The sequence below is a fragment of the Oryctolagus cuniculus genome, chromosome 10, assembly GCF_964237555.1.
Source record: "Oryctolagus cuniculus chromosome 10, mOryCun1.1, whole genome shotgun sequence".
Lineage (NCBI taxonomy): Eukaryota > Metazoa > Chordata > Mammalia > Lagomorpha > Leporidae > Oryctolagus > Oryctolagus cuniculus.
Window position 1 is genome coordinate 17,021,730 of NC_091441.1, and position 22,928 is coordinate 17,044,657.

Consider the following 22,928-nt stretch of genomic DNA (forward strand, 5'->3'; position numbering starts at 1 on the left):
TAGGTTGGAAATTGTATTGTGATAATTTAGCATCAATTAGTAATATTATTTAGAATTTTATCATATATTGCTTCATTATATAAAAATTTAAATATTGAGAATCTCAAAACTTCCTGATTGTTTAATTTTTTGGATAGAAATTAAAGAAATAATAATTGCTCAGAACTTTGGGCATTTATAGTTACTAGTCATGGCTAACAAGATAATAGGGGAATGTTTTTAATGTTTCATCCTGTACGAAGTTGATATTATTTTTGTCACATTTTAAATTCTAGTATATTATTCTCAAAGAATGAGAATAAAATTAAAATATTTTAATCATGTCCAGATTTATTTGGTGATTCAGTACATTTCATAGTTTTGTGCTGCCTTTTTTTTTTTTTTTTTGGACAGACAGAGTGGACAGTGAGAGAGAGAGACAGAGAGAAAGGTTTTCCTTTGCCGTTGGTTCACCCTCCAATGGCCAGCGCGGCCGGCGCGCTGTGGCCGGCGCACTGCGCTGATCCGATGGCAGGAGCCAGATACTTCTCCTGGTCTCCCATGGGGTGCAGGGCCTAAGTACTTGGGCCATCCTCCACTGCACTCCTGGCCACAGCAGAGAGCTGGCCTGGAAGAGGGGCAACCGGGACAGAATCCGGCGCCCCGACCGGGACTAGAACCTGGTGTGCTGGCGCCGCAAGGCGGAGGATTTACCTAGTGAGCCACCGCACCGGCCCTTTGTGCTGCTTCTAAGTTGGATGTTAGTTCTAAAGATTTTTGGTTGGAAGAATTTTGGATATACCTGTTCCTTTGCTGTATTTCATTGCACCTTAAATGAATACAGAACAGATATGTGAACTCATCCTTTCTTTTCTAAAGTAATGGTGATTCAGGTCTATGAAACAGCATAGAATAAAGATATTACAAATCCACATAACCTTCTGCCACATTGTAAGGTACAGACAGGCATGTTGCTTCTGTCAGGGTCATCAGTTATCTTCATGTTCCTAAAGTCTGTGGTTAATTTTCAGTGTTCTTACTTGGCCGTCAGCAGTGGTGGTCACAGATGATCACCCGCTTCTCTTGGAAACACTCTTTATACCCACAAGGTACCATACACCCTTGATTTCCTCCTGACTTCCTGATCAGTCTGCTTGCCCTTGCCCTTCTGACCTCCGCATGTTGGGGTGCCTCAAGTCCCATGTTACTGTGTCCTCTTTTTATTTATACTCAGTCTCTTGAAATCACATTCCATTTTATTTGCTTTAATTTTAATGGACTCTTCTGTTTGTTTCATATCCTCATTTAATCCTGTAGGAAATTCTGTTGCTCTACTTTTAATGTGTATTCATATTCTGAATACTTATTTTCACATCCATTCCCACTCCCGTATACTAGGTCACCATCACCTCTTATCTGGGTTATTACAGTAATTTTGCACCTGTTCTCCCTGTTTCCATCTTTATGCTTTTATCATATTTAATATCATATCATATTTATTCATATATACTCAAAGCATCCATGACAATAACTTGTAGAAAGGAGTTGGATTACCTTCTTCACAGTTATGATGCCTACTTGGAAATTGGGATCTGTGTTAATGTCAAAAGCATCAGCACCATCTCCATCCACAATAGTGTATTTCATCTCTGCATTGATTCCTTCATCCAGGTCCTTGGCAAACACTCTCCCCACAGTGGAGCTAATTGGAGCTGACTCCAACACACTCATCTGATAATGTTCTGTGGAGAAAATGAAGAACATGCCTTCTTGATCATCTGCCACTATCAAACATGTCATGTCATTGTCACATCAAATCAGCCATGCTATGTCAAACATCTTCTTTGTTCCAAAAATTAACACTTCAGTTTTACGGATGAGAATTGAAGTCCAGGGAATCTCAGAACATAGTCACCCAAATAGGCTTGTGCTGAATGTTCAATAAGGAGGAGTCAAAACAGATTGATTGTAATGCTAAGAGTAGGAAAGATAAAAACAATTGTTTCTCATCCCAGTGAATTTACCTTCAGGGTAGTAGGAAGTTCTCTCTCTTTCTCTGTTTTTAATTGAAGATAATTCTTTTAAAATTTATTTTCATTTTACTTGAAAGTCATAGAATAAGAGAGTGAGAGTGAGAACGAGTGTGAGAGAGAAACAAAGAGCTTCTGTATGATGGTTCACTTCCCAGATGGTTGCAACAGCTGGAGCTGTATCAGGCATAAGCCAGGGGCCCAGAACTCAATTCAGGTCTCTTCCATAGGTGGCAGGGACCCAAGTACTTGTGATTGGTTGGATCCACAGATGGGGAACTCACGGGCATGGAGGGCCAACAGTACTTCCTAATGCACTAAAATGTTTCCCCAAATGTCAGTGCTGTCTGATAAAGAAACAAAAAACGTGAAAACAAAGCCCATATATATTCTTTTTACATTTCAAATGGCCACCTTCACTTCAGTTCTCTGGCCAACCCAGTGTGTTGAGTGCCCACCTCTATGTCCACATGCCCAGAGCTAATGGAGTCCAGCAGTCTGTAAGGAGGAAGAGTCACAGGGAGCAAGTGCCACCAGCTACATGAGTTGTCCATTAATGAGTCCTTGCACCTGTGATTGCTCACTGCCTGCCTCTTCATGGACGGACACGTGGTGCTCTTTCTCTTGTTCTATAATACATTACCAAAAAACATTCTTACAAGTGTATGTAGGAAGCTCACAGTTGATAATGTTCTTCTTTTTGACTTGATATCCTGAACTCACATTTAAATTTAGTTCATTTTTCATCTCTACAAAGTATCTTTGGTAACTTATCTTCTCTAGGGCTCAACTTTTTGGTGTTCTTCATTATTTTGTCAATTATAATATGACTGACTAAAGAAAAACTATACATTTTCAATAGTTGAGTGCTCTCTTTCATTTTTAAGATTTATTTATTTTACTTGAAAGTCACAGTTACATAGAGAGAGGAGAGGGAGAGAGAGAGAGGTCTTCCATCCACTGGTTCACTCCCATCTGAAGCCAGGAGCCAGGAGCTTCTTCCGGGTCTCCCAACGAGGGTGCAGGGCCCAAGAACTTGGGCCAGGCCATAGCGGAGAGCAGGATTGGAAGTGGAGCAGCGGGTACTAGAACCGGCGCCCATATGGGATGCTGGCACCAAAGGCCGTGGCTTTGCCTGCTACGCCACAGCTCTGGCCCCTGTCTTTCATTTTATTATGCACTATGAGCTACTTCAAAGCTGGGGTGTCAGAGTTTCAGTTTCACAAAGACTTAGGCAGGGTGACAGCATCCAGCCACCATTCTACCATGTACAGGAGAGAAAATGATGGCTGTTATTTATAAATATGAGCATGTTTCTTATAAATATGAGCATGTTTCTAATGTTTCTTCTAAAAGTGGCAAGCACTTGGATTTCTGGTTTCTTTTCTTTTCTTTTTTTTTTTTTTTTTGACAGGCAGAGTGGACAGTGAGAGAGAGAGAAAGGTCTTCCTTTTGCCGTTGGTTCACCCTCCAATGGCCACTGTGGCCGGCACGCTGCGGCTGGCGCACCGTGCTGATCCGATGGCAGGAGCCAGGTACTTATCCTGGTCTCCCATGGGGTGCAAGGCCTAAGTACTTGGGCCATCCTCCACTGCACTCCCTGGCCTGGAAGAGGGGCAACTGGCACAGAATCCGGCCCCCCGACCAGGACTAGAACCCGGTGTGCCGGCGCCGCAAGGTGAAGGATTAGCCTAGTGAGCCGCGGCGCTGGCCTCTGGTCTCTTTCCACTTACTTCCAAAGTTGTTGATGATTACACACCTTGCTGCCACAGCAGTTTTTGGGAAAAGCAAACAAGTATCTGTCTACAGTTTTCTCCACACCAGGAAAGCTATGTTAGGTGCTATAAACATATACATAGAATTTTTACTGTGATATACTATGCTTAAAATAAATAGCTTGAGATCTTGATATTCCATTATATTTAATTCAATTAAAGTTGACTGAGCTTGTTCAATGTAAAATGAGTGTATATTTGGTCACCATCCTGTTACTAGTTATGATAATATTTGTGGAAAAGAAGTGGAATTTCTGCGACGAGGAATCAGAAAATTAGGGGCTGGAATAGTGGCATAGCAGGTAAAGCTTCACATGCAATCCTGGCATCCCAAATGGGCACCAGTTTGTGTCCCTGCTGCTCCCTTTCTGGTCCAGCTCCCTGCTAATGGCCTGGGAAAACTGGTGGAAGATGTCCCAAGTACTTGGGCCACTGGTACTCATATGGGAGACCTGGAACAAGCTCCTGGCTTCAGCTTGGCCCAGCCTTGACCATTGTGGCCATCTGGGGAGTGAACTAGCAATTGGCAGATTCTTTCTCTATCTCTTTCTGTCTCTCCCTCTCTGTAACTCTGGCTTTCAAATAAATAAAATCATAAGGCAGAAAAATTTATTCAGGATAGAATTATGGAAAGTGAGTTAATCTAAACAAAAGTTTAGCAAACATATGGGGAAAAAACTTAATTTTGAGATAAATGAAATTATAAAAAAGTCCAAAAATAGTGATCATTTTAGTGGAAGCAGAGATAATGTGGGAGGATGCTTTGAGACCAGAGATTTCAGTTACTTTATATTTTCCAATTTTCTTCCACGAAACAATCCATACTTCTACTTTATCCTATATATCCAAAAATATAGTCTCCATTACTACTGTATTTTGAAAAAGCTTGAGTGGTGTGAACCTGTTAGTTTGCAGGGTAGACAAGATTAAAACCCCAGTTTTCTTCATATTTTGTTATGCTGTTGTGACATTGTCATGTTTGGGTGACGTGATTTTCCTTCAATATGGCCAAGCCCATATATTTATGTACTATGTAATAACTTGGTTCTCTTCTCTGTCTCCATCAGAGATACCTTCATAGTCTCAAATTTAAACAGCCAAATAGCTCAAGGATGTTCAAGAAAATATAGTCTGTAGTATGGGCAGTGTGAGCCATTTTCAAATTAACAAAGTTGGAAGTCTTGGGGTTTGCAAAGCAACAAAAATCCATTCCACATGGCATTTCACAAACTGTTGCATGGGGCCCTCGTGTTCTGCACTGTGGGGCCAATCCACTTAGTCACCTACTTACTTGCCCTGCTGGTGAAATGCTTAACTAGAATTCTATCTTTTTCTTTCATGAATGCTCGCAGGCAATTTGTGTGTACCCATTGCGTGTAAATGTTTAAGTTCTCTTTTAGTATTTCCAAAGATAACATGGAAAGTTCAGTTCATCTGACTGATTGAAAATGCAGCTATTCAGCCGATAGCCTGGCATGACTGTTTTTAATTTAGTTTTTTCTTTCTTTCTTTTTTTAAGCCCCAATTCCTCGGTTAAATCTTTCACCTGATATTGTGTCTGCTGCTCTCACTTTTCCAGCTACTCCCTTAGGCATCTGCTTCTCAAATGTCTCCATTTCTGGGCTCTGTTCCTTAGCTAGAGCTCTGTATTTCCACCTTCCTTAAGGACATTCAGCATGATGTTCTGCTGTCACTTCATATTCAAACCTGAATTTATCTCTTTCCTTCCTGCCATAGGTTCCATTATGCCTCCTCTATTTCCCTCAGCAGTGCAATACTTCTGTCTGTCATCCAGACTTAAAACATCATTGTCATCCTGGACTCCACCCTCTGCCTTGGCTCCCTTAGTCAAGAAATCAACACGCAGAAGTTATTTGTCCTACTCCACTCCTCCTGTCATTTCCTTAAGTCCTTGTTATTTCAAATCTGGACCACACCAAAAGCTTTCTAAGACATCCTCTGCCTCTAGTCTCCGCCCTGCAAGCCCATCCTGGATAGGCCGCTAAGTTACATTTCTTTGTGTGTCTCTCTCTCTTGCTGAAAAACTTTTCTATGGATTCTATTGGAAATACATTACATTTTTAAGATCTGTTCTTCTGAAAATAAAATGATATTGGCAATTTTATTTCTTAACATAAAATGATATTAGATATGTGTGTGTGTGTGTGTGTGTGTACCTATCTATATCTATATATTCTTACATGCAGGTTTTTACACAAAGGAGTGCCAGGAGAGCACTTTTTTGTACACTGCTGTGTGTCCCATATTTAGAATGATGTATGGAACATGTATTTTTGAGTGAATGAATGCTCCATTTTGCAATTTTTTTTACCTTGCTGCCTATACAAATATTTCATATTCTTCAACCTCCTGTTGGAGTCCCATCCTGCCAGGAAGCCTCCATTCATCTTAGTTATTGTGAAGTTATCATTGTGCTACAGGGCACTCCAAATGCTACCTGTTGGTTAACTATTCCTGGGTAGAGAATGTGCATTACCTAAGTGAATCTTAGGTTTCATGGGGGCAGGGACTGGGTTTCAAGTGTCTTATACTTTTCGTGACCATCCCCTTACATGGCAGATACTTGGTACCTGCCTGTGAAGTGACTGGTTAATATCATCAGGTGGGTGGATGTTCACCTACAGCTTTGACTTAGTTTCAGGCAATACTGTGCTCCTGGGAGCAAAAAATTGGTTCTGGGTGTGTGTGGGTGTGACATGTGAAAAAAAGCTTAGCTATTACAGTTGTTTGTGGCCCATGAAAATGGGAACCCTACCCAACAAATCTTATTCCTTGGTATCTAATTCTATGTAGGATAGGTGGGTGAGGCTGTCAGGTTAAAAAATGAAAGGAGACAATGAGAAGAAGTCTGAGATACAGTGGTTTAGTGTTTGCTATAGAAAGCTGGCACCCAGAAGAGGGAAATGCTTATATGAGAATTACATGATGAATGGCGGGAAGGAATCCCTGAATAATTGAATTTAACAAGGTAACTCAGGCTGGCCTTTCTCCCGCACTTCTGTGACAGATTCATCTCTGTGGCCTGGGGTCTGTGCTCTTGCTGCTTAAATACTCACTCTGGGGAAAGCGAGGTGGGTTGTCATTGACATCCGAGAGGGTGATGTTGACTGTTGTGGTCCCAGCTAATCCTCCAAGCTGCCCTCCCATGTCCTTGGCTTGGATAATCACCTCGTAGTATTCTTTGGCTTCTCTGTCCATGTTCATGAGAGCTGTCCTAATTACACCTGCAGGATAGAAATGACTTTGTGTTTAAAAACAAAACCACAAGTCTGGTTTTTAAATGATTGGTTTCCAAGTTTCCCTCTTGTGCACTGTTAATGCCTAGAGGCGAGATGCATGTCACATGTGTTTGATTAAAGTTGAAGTAAAAATCCCAGCTCCAAAACAGTGCTGCCCTGTAACAAATGACAGATACCATTCCAGCAGGAAGAGTTCAGAGGGCCGATTTCCCCCAGCAACATTATGGAAAGAGAACAGGAGGTGGCAGCAGTGGTTTTTGTTCAGGGTTGGGGAATTACAGTCCAAGGTGATTTCAGACTGCCTGTTGTGTGTCACCACAGAAAACAGGGGTTTGGTTCCAGAAAACAAAGCCTCATATGTCTACAAATCTGTGATTTTTGAATGATTCTCCTTTAGTTCTTTCTTGTCAATGTGAGTGACTTCTTGAGATAAGGCCCTCCTGTTCGGCTTTTTACAGCTTCCTCTCTACCTGAAAGTGGGGTTGGAATTCTGATTTGATCTCCCTTTTGTTAGACAGTCATTCTGTTTGTGTGTGTGTGTGTGTGTTTTGCTTACCTCTGTGCTTTACTGAATTCCGTGAGCTAGGACATGAAAGATGCTTTGTGAGTTGTTTATTCTTTTTTTTTTTTTTAAATTTTTTGATAGGCAGAGTGGACAGTGAGAGAGAGACAGAGAGAAAGGTCTTCCTTTGCCGTTGGTTCACCCTCCAATGGCCGCCGCGGCCGGCGCGCTGCGGCCGGCGCACTGCGCTGATCCGATGGCAGGAGCCAGGAGCCAGGTGCTTTTCCTGGTCTCCCATGGGGTGCAGGGCCCAAGCACCTGGGCCATCCTCCACTGCACTCCCTGGCCACAGCAGAGGGCTGGCCTGGAAGAGGGGCAACCGGGACAGAATCTGGCGCCCCGACCGGGACTAGAACCCGGTGTGCTGGCGCCGCTAGGCGGAGGATTAGCCTATTGAGCCGCGGCGCCGGCCTGAGTTGTTTATTCTTACTCTGCATAAGTGATGAGCTTCTCCAGACAGTAGGTAGTAGTACTGCAGTGAGACCGTATGGATTCACTTAAGAAGAGGGGTTCTAAACCAAAGGCCATTGATTGAAATGTGTTTTTTGATCTTGCCAAGGATGTGCAGTAATGTTTTATCTCCCTTTTAATCCTTCAACTTAGCACGCCTGACTTCTATCCACTGTAGGCAAAGATTAAAGGCTTATTTGCTGTAGGTTTACAACATGACCCTTGGCTAACTAGACCTTCTACACACACACACATAAAACAAAACAAAACAAAACAAAACAACAGGTTGGGAAGCAACCAGACCCCAGTTTGCTTCCGTAATGTATATATTGCATTGGAGTAACAACATTCTAAAGTGAAATATGCAGCATTTTGTTTTTTAAAATGCCCCATGGGTATGGTAGTAACTATCTTTTCATGTATTTTGACCTTAACACTATAGATGCCCCCTGGGAGCTGTCGATGTGATGTAAGATTCTTCTTAGGATATAAAGGACACATTACCCTCTTCCAGCTTGCTTTTTCCTCCCCATGGGCTCTCTTCTTCCTCTCTCCTCCCTCCCACCACTCATAGGATTGTTAAAGTTACTGTTTTATAGGCATCCCTAACTGCAGTCTTTTTTCTTTCCTCTTACTAATTTACACTCCCTCACTTTCTCCTTTTATGATATAATTTTCTGAATGCTTGGTTCCCCTTAGGACTTCTGGGGAAAAAATTCTATCAGGTTGCTAATAATAGAAATGTAGTTTTTTCTTTTTGAAATAAAGAGGTGACTTTGAGTGTTCATCATTGACTTTACCTCTGTGTCTCCAAGTCTCTTCTCAAGTTCCTTGTTAATCACTCTTAGGTCTTCTGTTTTTTTTTTTTTTTTTTTTTTTAATGTAAAATAAGAGTCATAATACCTCCTATAAGAGGGTACATCAAAAAGTTTGTGGAAAAATGAAATTAAATGATAAGTTTATTTTGGTGCAGAATTTGTTTGCAATCCATGCATTACTTTTTCATTTACATATTTCACATGCAGTTTTTGAAGATCCCCTCATATATTTTATTAGCTCACATGATTATTTGGGGGGTCAAATATGGTAATATGTAAAATGTGTTTTATAAGGAGAAAACTTGGTATTATGTGAGGAAATGATGTGATAATTACTCTGTCCAACCCAAACGTATTAAAAGGAATCTTTTGTAGATGAAAACAATAAATTCTGTAGTTAAAGCTCCTGTGTAAAATTGAAACAAACAAAAACCTAAATTTGTGCTGGTTTGTCCTTTTTTGCCACATTGCTTTTGGACTGTTCTGCTCTCCCTGCTGCCCTCTCTGCTGGGGTTTTCCAGTCAGGATTTGTCTTTTTGGGGACACATGTCACGTGCTCTTTTCTCCCTCAACGAAAGCTGGATGTCCCAGCAGCCATTCATTCTGGTCTTGTGCTCTGCTCAGTGGAAAGGACATCAGACCACATGTTAAGGGACTTATCTACAATCAGATGAACTTTGTTAGCTCACAATTTCCCTCATTTGTTGAGTGAATGGTGATGGTCTGGGTGATTCCCCTAAGGTTCTTTCTAATTTCCAAATCAGTGAATCTAGTTCTACAGGGAGCCTTGATGAATGTGTCAAACCTCTCAAGTCTTTTTTGGAGTTATAAAAGACTCTCTTAGTCCCTGGGAGTAACTAGGACTTTTTTTTTTTGAAAGCTAGGAAGGAGATATTTTGTGTAGTCCAGCCTTGAATCAAGACACTGTACTGTTTAAGCATAGCACTGCACTTCCCTGCCAGGCCAGTGCTAATTTTCTCTTTTAATCCTTGAGCTTCACTGGTTGATGCTCCCTATAAAGCCCCTGAAAAGGAAAGTTGGGTCTGTCGTAAGTAGCAGTTATAAAGTATTATGGAAGAAAGCAAACATTTCTGACTTGACTCTTGCATCAGATACCTGTTTTGGAGTCCACAGAAAAATATGGCTGGCCCTGAAGAATGCTGTACACTACCCGGGCACTGTTGCCATACGTCGGGTCATCAGCATCTGTGGCTGTAACCTGGATAACAGAGGTACCTGAGGAAGAGAACGGGTGGAAACACGTTCAAGTCCAGTCTTGAAATGCTGTATGCAATTCTCAATGGTAAAGGTCAAAGCATTTGTAGATGTTACATTTGCCTCATTGAGAACATCCCTGGCTGCCTCAAGCATTAATAACTCCTGTCTCTTACCCATTTGGTGGGGATGCGAATTGTGTTTTGGTTCTTATTTATTTATTTGAAAGAGTTAAAAATAGAAAAGGAGAGACAAAGAGGGAGAGATCTTCCATCTGGTGGTTCCCTAAATGGATGTATCAGCCAGGGCTGGACAGGTGGAAGCCATGAGCCTGGAACTCCACCTGAGTGTCCCATGTGAGTGGCAGAAGTTCAAGCACTTGGGCCATTTTCCCCTGATTTCCCAGGTGCATTAATGAAACACAGATCTGAAGTGCAGCAACTGGGACTTGAACTGGTGTCCCTAAGGGATGCTGGCATTGTTTTTTTCTTTTTAAAATTTTAATCTTTTTTATTTTTTTAACCTTTACTTAGGAAATGTAATTTCCAAAGTACAGTTTATGGATTACAATGGCTCCCCCCCATAACTTCCCTCCCACCTGCAATCCTCCCATCTCCCACTCCCTCTCCCATTCCATTCACATCAAGATTCATTTTCAATTCTCTTTATATACAGAAGATCAATGTAGTATATATTAAGTAAAGATTTCATCAGTTTGCACCCACACAGAACATAAAGTGTAAAATACTGCTTGATTACTAGTTATAGCATTAATTCACATTGAACAACACATTAAGGACAGAGATCCTACATGAGGAGTAAGTGCTCAGTGACTCCTGTTGTTGACTTAACAAATTGACACTCTTGTTTATGGCATCAGTAATCTCCCTAGGCTCTAGTCATGAGTTGCCAAGGCTATGGAAGCCTTTTGAGTTTGCTGACTTCTATCTTATTTAGACAAGGTCATAGTCAAAGTGGAAGTTTTCTCCTCCCTTCAGAGAAAGGTACCTCCTTCTTTGATGGCCTGTTCTTTCCACTGGGATCTCACTCACAGAGATCTTTCATTTAGCCCCCCCCCCTTTTTTTTTGCCAGAGTGTCTAGGCTTTCCATGCTTAAAATACTCTCATGGGCTCTTCAGGGAGATCCGAATGCCTTAAGGGCTGATTCTGAGGCCAGAGTGCTGTTTAGGACATCTGCCATTCTATGAGTCTGCTGTGTATCCTGCTTCCCATGTTGGATCATTCTCTCCCTTTTTAATTCTATCAGTTAGTATTAGCAGACACTAGTCTAGTTTGTGTGATCCCTTTGACTCTTAGACCTACCAGTATGATCAATTGTGAATTGAAATTGATCACTTGGACTAGTGACATGGCATTGGTACGTGCTACCTTGATGGGATTGTATTGGAATCCCCTGGCACATTTCTAATCTTAAATTTTTAATCTTAAAATTTCCTGAAAAGCAGAGAGATTAAGAGACAGAGAAGGATTCCCCATCCTCCTGTCTACCTCCCAAATGCCCACAACACCTGGGGCTCGGACAGGTCAAAGTCAGGAGCCCATAACTTTATCCAGGTCTGCCATGTGGCAAGAACCCAAACTCCTGAGCTGTCACCTGCTCTTCCCCAGGATATGCATGAGCAGGAAGCTGGTTTGGAAGTGGACAAACTGAGACTCAAACAAGGCACCCAAACATGGGACACAGGTATCCCAGGTGGCAACTCAGCCAATGTGCCAAATTCCTGCACTGTGTTTTAGATTCTCAATAATCAGTAAGTACAACATAGCCTTTAGGCTCTTCGTTGCTCTTTGATAAGACTCAAATTACTCTCTCTTATGAATCAAATATTATGTCTATTATGAATCAAGCTGTATCTCTTTCTTTTTCTTCTTTAGTTTTTTTTTCCTTCAAAAATCAGAGCTGTAAGACAGTCTTGGGACTATTATTATTTACTGTGGCTGATTCCAACATCTAAGCAGCTTTTTGTCTGTGAAACCTGGTTGTCATTTCTGGTGGAGTTTCGTGATTTGTGAGCTATTTTGCACACTTCTCCCCCTCTCTGCATCTATGTAGGGGTGTATACTCTAGGGCAACGACTGTGGTTAGAATCAGTGAATCACCACCTTACCCACTGGTGACATCTCTGGCACAGTGGCAACATAAGGTCCGTCCAGGAACTTGGGCTCATTGTCATTGATGTCTTGGATTTTGATGATGAACTCTGATTCTGGTTCCATTGGCCGGCCTGTCCTCCTGTCCAGGGCTTGAGCCCTTAGAGTGTACTGGGCTCTTTCCTCTCGGTCGAGCCTCTGAATGGCGTGGATGTCACCAGTAGTGTCATCAATGGTAAACACAATGCCTGCGCCTTCTCCTGAGAGGATGTATTTAATGGATCCATCTCCTCTGTCCATGTCTGAATGCAGCTGGAGGAAAAAGCACCAAAATCTCATTGTGCATATGAACAAGTATTGGAAATAAATTGATTTTCAGTTGGATGCCAATTTATGTCCTTCCTTCAACACAGAAATATGTTTTTTTCACTCAGATGTTTAAAAAGTCTACTACAAAGAACTAGTATGCATTAAACAGGATTGTATGAAAGAGTAAATATGAGTTGATGAATAAATAAAGTCTTTCCACATCACAGAACTTACTATTTTTTTTAAATTCCTCTTCTTGAGAAGTATAGAACCCCATGGGAGACCAGGATAAGTACCTGGCTCCTGCCATTGGATCAGCGCGGTGTGCCGGCCGCAGCGCGCTGGCCGCGGTGGCCATTGGAGGGTGAACCAACAGCAAAGGAAGACCTTTCTCTCTGTCTCTTTCTCTCACTATCCACTCTCTGTCTGTCCCAAAAAAAAAAAAAAAAAAAAAAAAGAAAACAGAAGCTCTGGAAAATGTGGCTTCCCAGTGTGGGAATAGGAGCAAGTCTAAGGAAGAAATCAGCCTTTCAATTTTAGAAAAGATAAAATAGACAAACCTAAACATCTTAAATAAAAAAATTGCTATAAATTAATTTGAGGAACACACATTTTTAAAATGATGGTTCAAGATGTGCTTTTTGCTGACCAAGTGATTCAGGAGCAGGCCAAGGCCACTGAAATGAGAAGTCTAAGTGGCCTCCAGGCTCTGTGGCAACTCAGCTTTATTCAGTAGGATTCTGCTTGCTTATGTTTCAGGCATCACATGGAATTTAGCTGCTGGTCTTTATTGTTTACACCACTGTATCTCTCCTCTTGGTTGGAATGATTTTTGGGGTCATAATTGAGTCTCTCAAAATTACTTGTACATCATTGAGTTAGGGATATATTTTTATCTGCCCACCCATATTGTCACATTCTTTCCCAGATTGTTAATACTTTCCAAGGGAGTTCAAGAAATTTAAACTCAGGTCTAGAGAATGTAATTTCAATAACTAATTGTAGATGAGATCCCTGGAATTCTGTGATATTCTGTAGGTAACAGTCTCATTCTAAAGGGAGCTACCACCAACTCTACTGTTCAGTAGTTCAGTAATGCAGTTCATGAGATTAGTTTATAAAACTGACAACTTAGGGCACTGAGGCCCTAAGTATCTGGCTTGAACACTATCCATGTCAGTTACAAATTGAGTGCCCTTAACAAATTATTCATAACCCCTAATTTTCTCATAATATAAATGTGGAAAACAACAGTAATCTTCACTTTGAAGGTTGTTGGGATCATTAGCAATTAATGTATGTAAGGCCCTGAGCACCATGCCTGTCCCACAGTGCTTTAAGTGGAGCCAGTTGTGATGATGATATATGTGCATGGAGAAAGGGGGTGTTAACACGTCAGTGCTTTTCTGCTCCCCCAGCCCTCCATGGGTGAAGCAGAGAAGGCAAGAACAACCTGCTGGCATTTGTGTTATGCGGAGACCCTAACAGAAAAAGCTGACGAAGGCTGTCCGCATCATTTGTGGAGCAGTGTTACTGAAGTTTAAACAGCCTGGACGCCAAGATGACACCTGAGAATATATTTATAACATCCTCACACAGGCATGGGTCTGGAGGTGGTGCTGGCTTTGAGCTGATCTCAAACTGACTCCTGGCTAGATCACAGGCAACAAGTTGGCCGCCTGGAGGAACTCAGCTGTGTCTTGTCTAGGGAAGAGAAAGCAAGGGACAAAAACTGCCAAAAAAAAAAAAAAAAAAAAGCTCTGTTTTTTTCCCACTACTTATTCTTTAGAATATAAAGTTCTCACATTTCTCCATTTTACATACAGCATTATCATCTTTATTATCGGGCACACATAGATGCCAGAAGCCCCAACCTCTGTCCCCAGTTCCTGCTATTAGAGGGTCCTGGCTGATTCCTTCTTTGTTGTCTCTGGTTCCTCAGTGTTTCCCTTTGCCTTTTCAGCCATCCATACTAAATTCTCATTGTTAAAAATAACATCTAAGTGTTGTTCCCAGACAAGATCCTGAACTTATATAATTATATTCTTCCAAAATCAGCCTGTGTGCAGTTCCTGGCTTCTTCCTCTTCATAACAGACCCCTCCCTTTCTCTGTGGCTGTCCTGTCTCTCCCTCGTGTCTCTCCTTCCTTTGCACCTGTGCAGACAGACACTTGGATGCCCCCTGAACCTCTTTCTAGCTCAAATTTTTATTTACACAGTTAAAAAAGGAGAGATACTCAGTTCTTAATGTGTAGAATAGAAAGCCATTTCGTCTGGACCTGGGCACAAAGAAAGGAAAATCCACTGCATTTGGAACTGTGTTCCCAGGCAGAGGAATGGGATTGGGATTGCAAAGATCTCAGGATATTTTATAAATTGAGAAAAATACATAGAAGTGTTTGTGTGAGTTTATATTTACAAGGGTACTCCCATAAGTTAACAGAAAGTGGAATTAAAAGATAAATTTATTTTGGTACAAAAAGTTTTTGAAATCCATGCATAGTTTTTTTCCCCACAATTATACACTTCCCATAAACTTTTGAAGATCCTGTACATAATATGTTTGTAATATCAGTGTGTGTATAGGCCTATTATGGGGGGCCGGCGCTGTGGTGTGGCGGGTAAAGCTGCTGAATGCAGTGCCAGCATTCCATATGGGCACCGGTTCAAGACCCGGCTGCTCTACTTCTGATCCAGCTCTCTGCTATGGCCTGGGAAAGCAGTAGAAGATGGCCCAAGTTCTTGGGCCGCTACATGCTTGTGGGAGACCCAGAAGAAATCCTGGCCCCTGGCTTCATATCAGTGCAGCTCCGGCCATTGTGGCCAATTGGGAAGTGAACGAATGGATGGGAGACCTCTCTCTCTTTCTCTCTCTCTGCCTCTCCTCTCTCTATGTAACTGTGACTTTCAAGTAAAATAAATAAATCTTTAAAACAAACAAAAAAAAACACAAAAAACAAAAAAGGGCCTATTATGGATAGGAAGAGACCAGGATCTGTGTGTACAGAACTGATTTTGGAGGAATATGATTGTCTAAGTTCAGGATCTCATTTGGGGACAACACTTACATGTTATTTTAACAGAGATAATTTAGCGAGGAGGCCTGAAAAGGCAAAAGAGACACACTGAGGAACCAGAGAGACAACACTGCAGGAAGCAGCCAGGACCTCCTGGAGGAAGGAGCAGGGGACAGAGGTCTGGGCTCTTGGCATGTAATTGTGTGTGTAGGGGCCTCAAGGCTGGACCTGAGACCTCTGAGGAGTCTGCCACTGGTACTGGGTCTACTTTCCCCACCATAGGTCCTATAGACGTGCTGTCTGCTGCTGCTAGTAATTCCTGAGAGGCTGGGCTGGGGCTGTGAGTGTGAGAAAAGGCCACAAACCAGAACTGTCTGCCAGAATAAAAGCAACACATCCCTCTTCCTCCTCCTCTGTTTTTGCCTCTCTCTAGTGCATTCTAAAGGCAGAAACCAATGGAGAGTTGACAGCAGAAAGAAAAAAATGCCATTTACAGAGTCTCAACCCCAGATCACAATGTGGAGTATGGAAAGGTGAATGTGGGTTTGAGAGACACCAGCTGAATTACACACAGAGTAATGCATAGTTAATACTCGGGTTTACCAGCCATGGAATACACATTTGGTAGTGCAAACTGCAGAGAAGAGACATTAACAGCTTTTCTCTAAGTCACTCAGTGAATTGGCAGTGTAATAAAAATGTGTTTCGTGTTTATCCATATTTAATCCAACCAACACTGACTGAGCAGCAGCTATTCGGAGGAAGCAAGGGAGTTTTCTGGAGTTGGGTTGGCAGCACATAGCTATGTAAATCTTGGGAAAACATACCCCTTACCCCCAAATCTCCTGGACACAATTAGGTAGATGAATATCTTACTTATCCTAGTAACTCTTTAGTTTTTCTCTTATTCGGCTAAAGGAATAGTAAATGATGAGAATTATATGCAGATTCTGAAAAACCTTACTTGATTTAGGATTTTGGAAACAAAATGGGTAGTTTTCATTCCTTTTATCATTTTTCAGAGTGTGCCATGCAGTTCTGGACATGCAGTAAGTGCCTACAGTTTGTGGTTAGCCAGCGTCTGTGTAGTTATTAACCTCAGCATCATTTGGACCACAGATTCGTGCAAAGGCACAAGCTCTGTGCATCCCCCCTCTTTGTGTATGTCAATAGAATCTCACTGTAATGCGACACTTCCTTGTCCCTGGAAAGCCCAGTGTGGATTTTATAAGGTCATACCAATTACAGCTGATAATTGTTGTTAAACTCCTTTTTGAAATAAGCAAATACTCTGGCAGGCTCTCTAAACAGACATCTTCCAGAGCTCAAGGTGACAGGTGAATGGCCTGGGGTAAGGAGGATGAGAGTTGGGTGAATCCTCTTTTGAAAGAAAGTGAAGAGGCAAAGTTCTTGACTAAGTGGATATAACTGTCTTCTCATAGTTCTCATAGTCGCCTTCACTGATTGCTGGTGTGTTACTGTTGAGATACGTAGGTGTACCGTGTCATGGGATGGAATAATTAGAAGGTGAGCACTAACTGTGAGTACTGGAGAGTGCTACACAGCTCAGTACTCCCCCAAGTCAGAGATCAAGGGTTCAGGAAACAGTCAGTCTCTGTTAGATTCCTGAGCCCACCTCACCACCACTGACTCTTCTGTGTGTCCTCAGTGACGCCTAATGTCAGTGAGCACAGCAAGGCAATGAAAAAGAAGGTCTATGGCTTCAGTGTAAGAGTAGTGGATATTTCCATCTGGGCTTTACCTGCTACCTTTGGTATGACTTTGGATATGAACTTTATCTCCCTGAGCCTAGTTCCCTAAGCTAATCGCACTTATAGCATTGCTACACTGGTTGAATGATCAGCAGTACATGAATGTGAGTAGCACAGTCCTATGGGAGCCAAATACAACATGGAGTACAGTCTTTTCTGCACTGTGGTGTGGTCATTTCTGTGCTGGGAGGTCACCTCAGTGTCTGGGAGGTATAAATAGCATTCCCCTGAGGAGGAGGGAAGAGAGCCTTAAATTGTACAAGCACAGAAAGCAATTATTGAATACAAACATATTCTTTCCTTAAACTTACTTTAATAAGTAGAAGGCATGGATGTCTAGGTAGAAGAAATGTTTTACAGATACTAAGAAGCCAGAAGCCTTTGCATTTTGGGCAGATGGAAATTGTGTTCATGATAAAGGAGGTTTTTCACCTGGGACCTTGAGAAACTTAAATATGGTTCAAGACAGGAGGTGCAGCATGTCCTTGGCAGGACAGTGGCATGGCGCACATCTGGGGCAAGGATAAACCCTGTGGTAGGCATGTCAGGGCAGTAAGGAGATCTATCCTGGTGGAGGTGAGGCCCTGATCTGAGAGACAGGAGAGAAGGTTGGATGAGGTGGGAGGAAGTTCTTCCACCATCATTAGGGGAGCAACATGATGGAAAGGGTGCTCTGAGGCGATGACTATCTCAAGCCCTGGATGGGGGTGGGAAGAGTTTCTCGCCAGGTACACAGGCAGCAGCTGCTTAGTTAACCTAGTCATGAGGGAGCAGAGGATCATGGCCATGATGGAGCTGGAGAGGAAGAGGTGACTTGGTGAGAAACTGGCAAGAAAGTTGACAGACACAAAGACTGATAGTACATGAAGGATAAAAGAGACAAAACAAGGAGCTGTGAAAGAAAACTCAGAGGGGTTTTCAGCTGTGTTGTGTAAACATTGCAGAGCTGCTAAATTCCCATAATGAACTCTATACAGCTACTGCTGCTATTACTGTGGGAACCTAGCTACTAGGAGACCATACCTCTGGGGGAAAAACAGGGAAGTGATGGACGCTAGGAGGCAGGCTGGGTCAGTAAGCTGTGGGTAGGTGGGTAGAGCTCAGCACATAATGGGACACTGAAGGCAATCGGGTGGAGATGCGATGTGACCTGATTTACTTTTTTTCAGAGATCCTGAGTGGAGAACAGACTAGCAGGAAGTGGGGTGGACATGAGGAGGCTAGTATTTTCTACTGAGAGATAATGGTGGAGGTGGAGATGAGAGAGATGAAAGATTTGGGATTTATTTTGGCACAGGGATGACAGAATTTGCAGGTGGACAGAATAAGGGAGGAAAAGAAAGGAAAGAATGATGACCAGATCTCTGGTTTTAGGAACTGGGTGATGGCAATCCTAAGTTAGGCAAGACTAGGACAGACTTGGTTTAGGATGAAAAGCAAGAGTTTTGTACCACACTACATTTGAAAGGCCTATGAGTCATAAACATTGGAGATAGCACATGCGCAGTGGAATCCCTGAGTCTGAAGCTTAGATCAATGGTCTAACTGGAGATGAAGGGTTTGCATTTATTGGCATAGAGATGGTGTTTAAAACCATTTCTCACCAAAGAGCTAGCTACTGAGGCCACCAATGTGGATGGAGAAGGCGGGGGGGGGGTGAAGCTGACAGGAAGGAGAGGACTAGCATATGTGGCTGAGAAAAAAGGAGGGAAAATGGGATTGTGGTGTCATGACACTGAGAGAGGAGGGCCCCATCAGCAGCAGCCAGGGCTGCAGTTGGGAGGTCCACAAAGGGAAGGCACTGGATCGGGAGGAGGGTGGTTCTGAGCAGTGGTACACACAGCTCTAGGACAGTGGTGGGGACAAAAATCAGACAACTGTGTTAGGAAGTGAGTTGGAGTTGCAGAAAGAGCTTGTATAGACAGCTCATCTGAAGCAGCTGAGCTCTCATTCTCCCATTCAACAATTGAGAATGCAGAGGCCCATGGGGCTGGATGACATGTCGATGATCATTCTGGAAGTAACTGGCAGTGCTAGGCTTTGATCTCACGTTATTGGGATCTGAAACCCACGCTCTTAGCCTTTGTACTAAACAAGTGTTCAAGTTATCATTTGGATGAATTATTTATTTTCTAATTAGTTGTTTGTCTCCTAGTCTCTCTCACTTGGTTGCTTTCACAAAATGGTCTCTGATTAACATCCAAATAAAGTAAACACAGGAGAAAGACAGGATTAAAAAGGAAATGATGATAGGTGAATCAAGGGAATTGGAATATAAAATTTATAAATATATTTATTGATGGTCTCCAACTATCCTGAATTACATGCTAGGATCTTCTGAAATGAAGAATGTTTTATTTATTATTTTTTTTGCCATTAAATTTGGGCCTTAGGCAGTACCTTTGGAAATGCTTTGAAAAAAAAAATACAAAGCAAAAATCCACTGCTTCCTTCTTGCATTTCCCAGTTTCTTTCTTCCTCATCCTGTAAGTTATTCCCAAAAACGAGCTGCTGCTGCTTTTGTGGCTTAAATAGCTTTTGCAGGGTCAGACTTTTTCTCCAAAACCCAATCTTAGATTTTCCCACTCAGAACAGAGGCAAAAGACAATGAGACAAATCTTTTCCTTTCTGACAGGTATCTGATAAAGCAAAAGTGATATTTTACCTAGGTGTCAAGTAATATGCCACCAGTTAAAATTATTTTCAGGCCTCAGACATGGGTTAGGTAAGCATTCAGACTCAATTCATATTCACATCCAATTTCAATATCCAATACCCTGATCATTTGTCTTCCTAACTGGGCACTTCTTACCTTGCCAACATACAAAGGATCGGTGCCAGTATACTCTTCCAAGACGAAAAACTGGTTCCAGACCCAGCTTCTCTTGGTTCGCTGATGTGACTGTGACTTGTCTGACAGGAGAACTTCCAATTCGCCTCGAGGTGTTGGGGTGCCTGACAGAACGGTGGTCATTAGGTCCATCAATCCCCAGAAGTACAAGGACATGCCGAGTCCAAGCCAGCTCTTTGCATTGCTCATCCTACCAGAAGTCCGCATGGGATTGCCAGGTTTTTAAAAGTAAAGTATAGGATGATAAGCCACTGGAACACTTGAGTATTTTCCAAATTAAGAAAAAACCCAGTTTATGGGACACTTATGCTCCTCAAATGTGATCCAAGTCAAGTCAATCTGCTTGAAGTTGACTTCCTGTGAAATTAAGGAAACATAGTGTGATAATGTCCAATTCTTTCCTGGGGGCTAGTCCCAAGTTTTCAAGAAATGTCAGTAAATATCCAGATTTCTGTTCATTGAATTAAAAAGTCATAAAAGATTATTGCTTTATGAATGTTTGGGTCATACGTGATATTTTGATGCAAAGAAGACAACTTATCTTGCTGTATGCAAACCCAAACATTTGGATATGGATTCAGTGAGAATAAAACTAGTGAATAAATTTCTTCTCAGTGGTAGCTTAGATGCAGAGTTATGCTGTATTATTGACTGGATTAAATTAATAGTGTGCTTTTTGAAATATTTATCATCAGACAGCCTCCTGTCACCTAAAAACAGTATTTGTTTACAAAATTTACAGCTAGTAACTAGTATTTTCATTAGCCTAATTGTTTTTCTTGGCTTATTAAAATAACAAAATCAAACTTTTTTTTGGTTACTCAAAATTATTCTGTGCCTCCCCCTTTTACTGTCAAAGCTAGGAATTTTGGACTTCATTTTTAAACAGTCATGGGTCACTTCTGGTTTTAATCATTCTCTGAGCTCATGGTAGAATTCAAGTTTCACATTCTACTGCTTTTGTTTTGAAGTACTTATAGGGGCTGCTAATGTGACCTTTCTAGGATTTGAATGGTCATTTAGTTATTCTGTCCTTCACAGCAGACGTAAAGTGCCATTAGTTACACGCCACTGTGAGCCAGCCAAAAATTCCCCTTCCTGACCTGAAGGACTCTTTCAGGCAAAGGGATGTTAACGTCTTCCCCAGGGACGCCTTCTCATCAAACTTCTTTTGTTGCTCTAAAGTCAGATGTAGCTGGTGATCTCACTCTGGGCTATGACCTCATCAACCTTCTCTTCCTTTACTGGGCTAGGCTTAATGAGGTGGCATAGCACTGAAACTGCTTTGTCAAAACAACCAGGATGCTTTCTGTGGTTAATATTTTTGCTGGTAATTTGAAGAACTGCTGTCATCTTTCAGAACAAATGTGTGTATTTGAGTATTTCAGATTCATGCAGCTAAATAATGCTCCATTTTTACAAGTGGGTTAAAAGGAGCACGCTGAGGCTAACTTGATTATTACCTCCCACTTTTCATCATCAGAACTGATTTTGGCCACCTCTCAAATACTCACTATGGAAATGTACAAAAGAATTTTAAAAATATAATCATTTCATGCAGTATGTCATTTCATTTTTGTAAGAAATCACTTCAGTGAGAACTGATAAAGAGGAAAAAGCTGGAGGAGACTATAGAATTCTAACATAACAAGAGGCTCTGCCTCTCACCAGTTCTATCTTTAAAGGCAGATTGATTGATAAGAACAAGCAAATCAAGTGTACTATATGTAGTAGTGTGATGTATTTGTTAATAAAGAACAGTGGGGCTGCTGGAAGGTATCAAATATTTGCATTCCCATATAGTATTAGCACCTCCAAAAAAGCTATTGCCAGAAAATTGTGATGGGTAAACCACCAAGAGAATATTCCACATATTAGACGACACAAACTTATCTATAATTCCTCAATGAGCATTAGACTGGGAGATGGTTTGGTTCCTGGTTCTATCCTCGTGATCTCTGTTTCATTCATTTTATGAACTTTAGATTTCTCATTCATTAACAGGGACAATAATTCTCCCACATACCTCACTGAACTGTCATGAGGATCTGATAGGATAATGCAGGAAAAATGCTTTGTAAATGACTGAGGTGTCAAATGGCATTTTAATAGTCATGTAAAGTATACAGGTTCTATGTAAAAATTGTGCACTTGATCCTGAAATGTATATTTTATGCGCTCTTTTGGAAGAAAAATTCTGAAAACATTTGTAATGTCTATTATTTCAGATTTCTACATCTGTGATAACAACTAGTTGGTAGTGGATTCTGGCTCATCCTAGTTCTGTTATACCAAATAGTGTTTTTTCATCTGAGGAAAATTCTTCAATAGTTGAGAAAATTCTTTCATAGATTACATTTGTCAAAGATCTATATCTATAATTCTGTATATGTTCTATTTCCTTTAATGTCTGTGTTTCATACAAGTATGTTTTTGCCTACGTGTGTATGTCAGCTCTTCTCTCTGGCCAGTTTCAGGAGCTTGCTTTGGAGATAACTGCATGTGCGCGTGCATGTGTGTGTGTGTGTGGGGGGGGGGGAATGTGAGAATGTCCTCTATCCTGATTTCACTGGCTAAGTTTTATGGACAGAATAGAGGAAATTATGATGGTAGTCCTTATTTTTCTCATTTCTTTCAAGCCAGGGTGTGCATTCTTGCCAATTAAACCCCCAATCTTTACACCTATAGGTGTTATCTGAAGAGCTCAAGCAAAAAAGCTTTCGTTGGAAGCTTTGTGATGAATATTTTGTAGGCGGTTCAGTCGCTTCAGCTTTCATC

At 41.6% G+C, this 22,928-nt stretch overlaps 1 protein-coding gene and 1 long non-coding RNA gene across 5 annotated transcripts in view; one reads left to right on the forward strand and one right to left on the reverse strand.

The window, feature by feature from the left end:
- Nucleotides 1–22,928, reverse strand: part of CDH20 (cadherin 20) — a 245,448-nt gene that overhangs the window by 42,576 nt on the left and 179,944 nt on the right. For 2 of the 4 annotated variants that reach the window (XM_051851165.2, XM_051851166.2), the window contains 5 exons: nucleotides 20,112–20,507; nucleotides 12,219–12,513; nucleotides 9,991–10,110; nucleotides 6,862–7,029; nucleotides 1,534–1,721 (listed from right to left, as the gene is read on the reverse strand). In XM_051851165.2, the coding sequence (XP_051707125.2) occupies nucleotides 1,534–1,721; nucleotides 6,862–7,029; nucleotides 9,991–10,110; nucleotides 12,219–12,513; nucleotides 20,112–20,357 (1,017 nt within the window). In that variant the 5' untranslated portion in view covers nucleotides 20,358–20,507. The remainder of the gene's footprint in view (nucleotides 1–1,533; nucleotides 1,722–6,861; nucleotides 7,030–9,990; nucleotides 10,111–12,218; nucleotides 12,514–20,111; nucleotides 20,508–22,928) is intronic. The other 2 variants (XM_070050090.1, XM_070050089.1) reach the window with 1 other exon arrangement.
- Nucleotides 1–22,928, forward strand: part of LOC103349393 (uncharacterized) — a 126,484-nt gene that overhangs the window by 41,385 nt on the left and 62,171 nt on the right. The gene's annotated exons all lie outside the window — the stretch shown is intronic.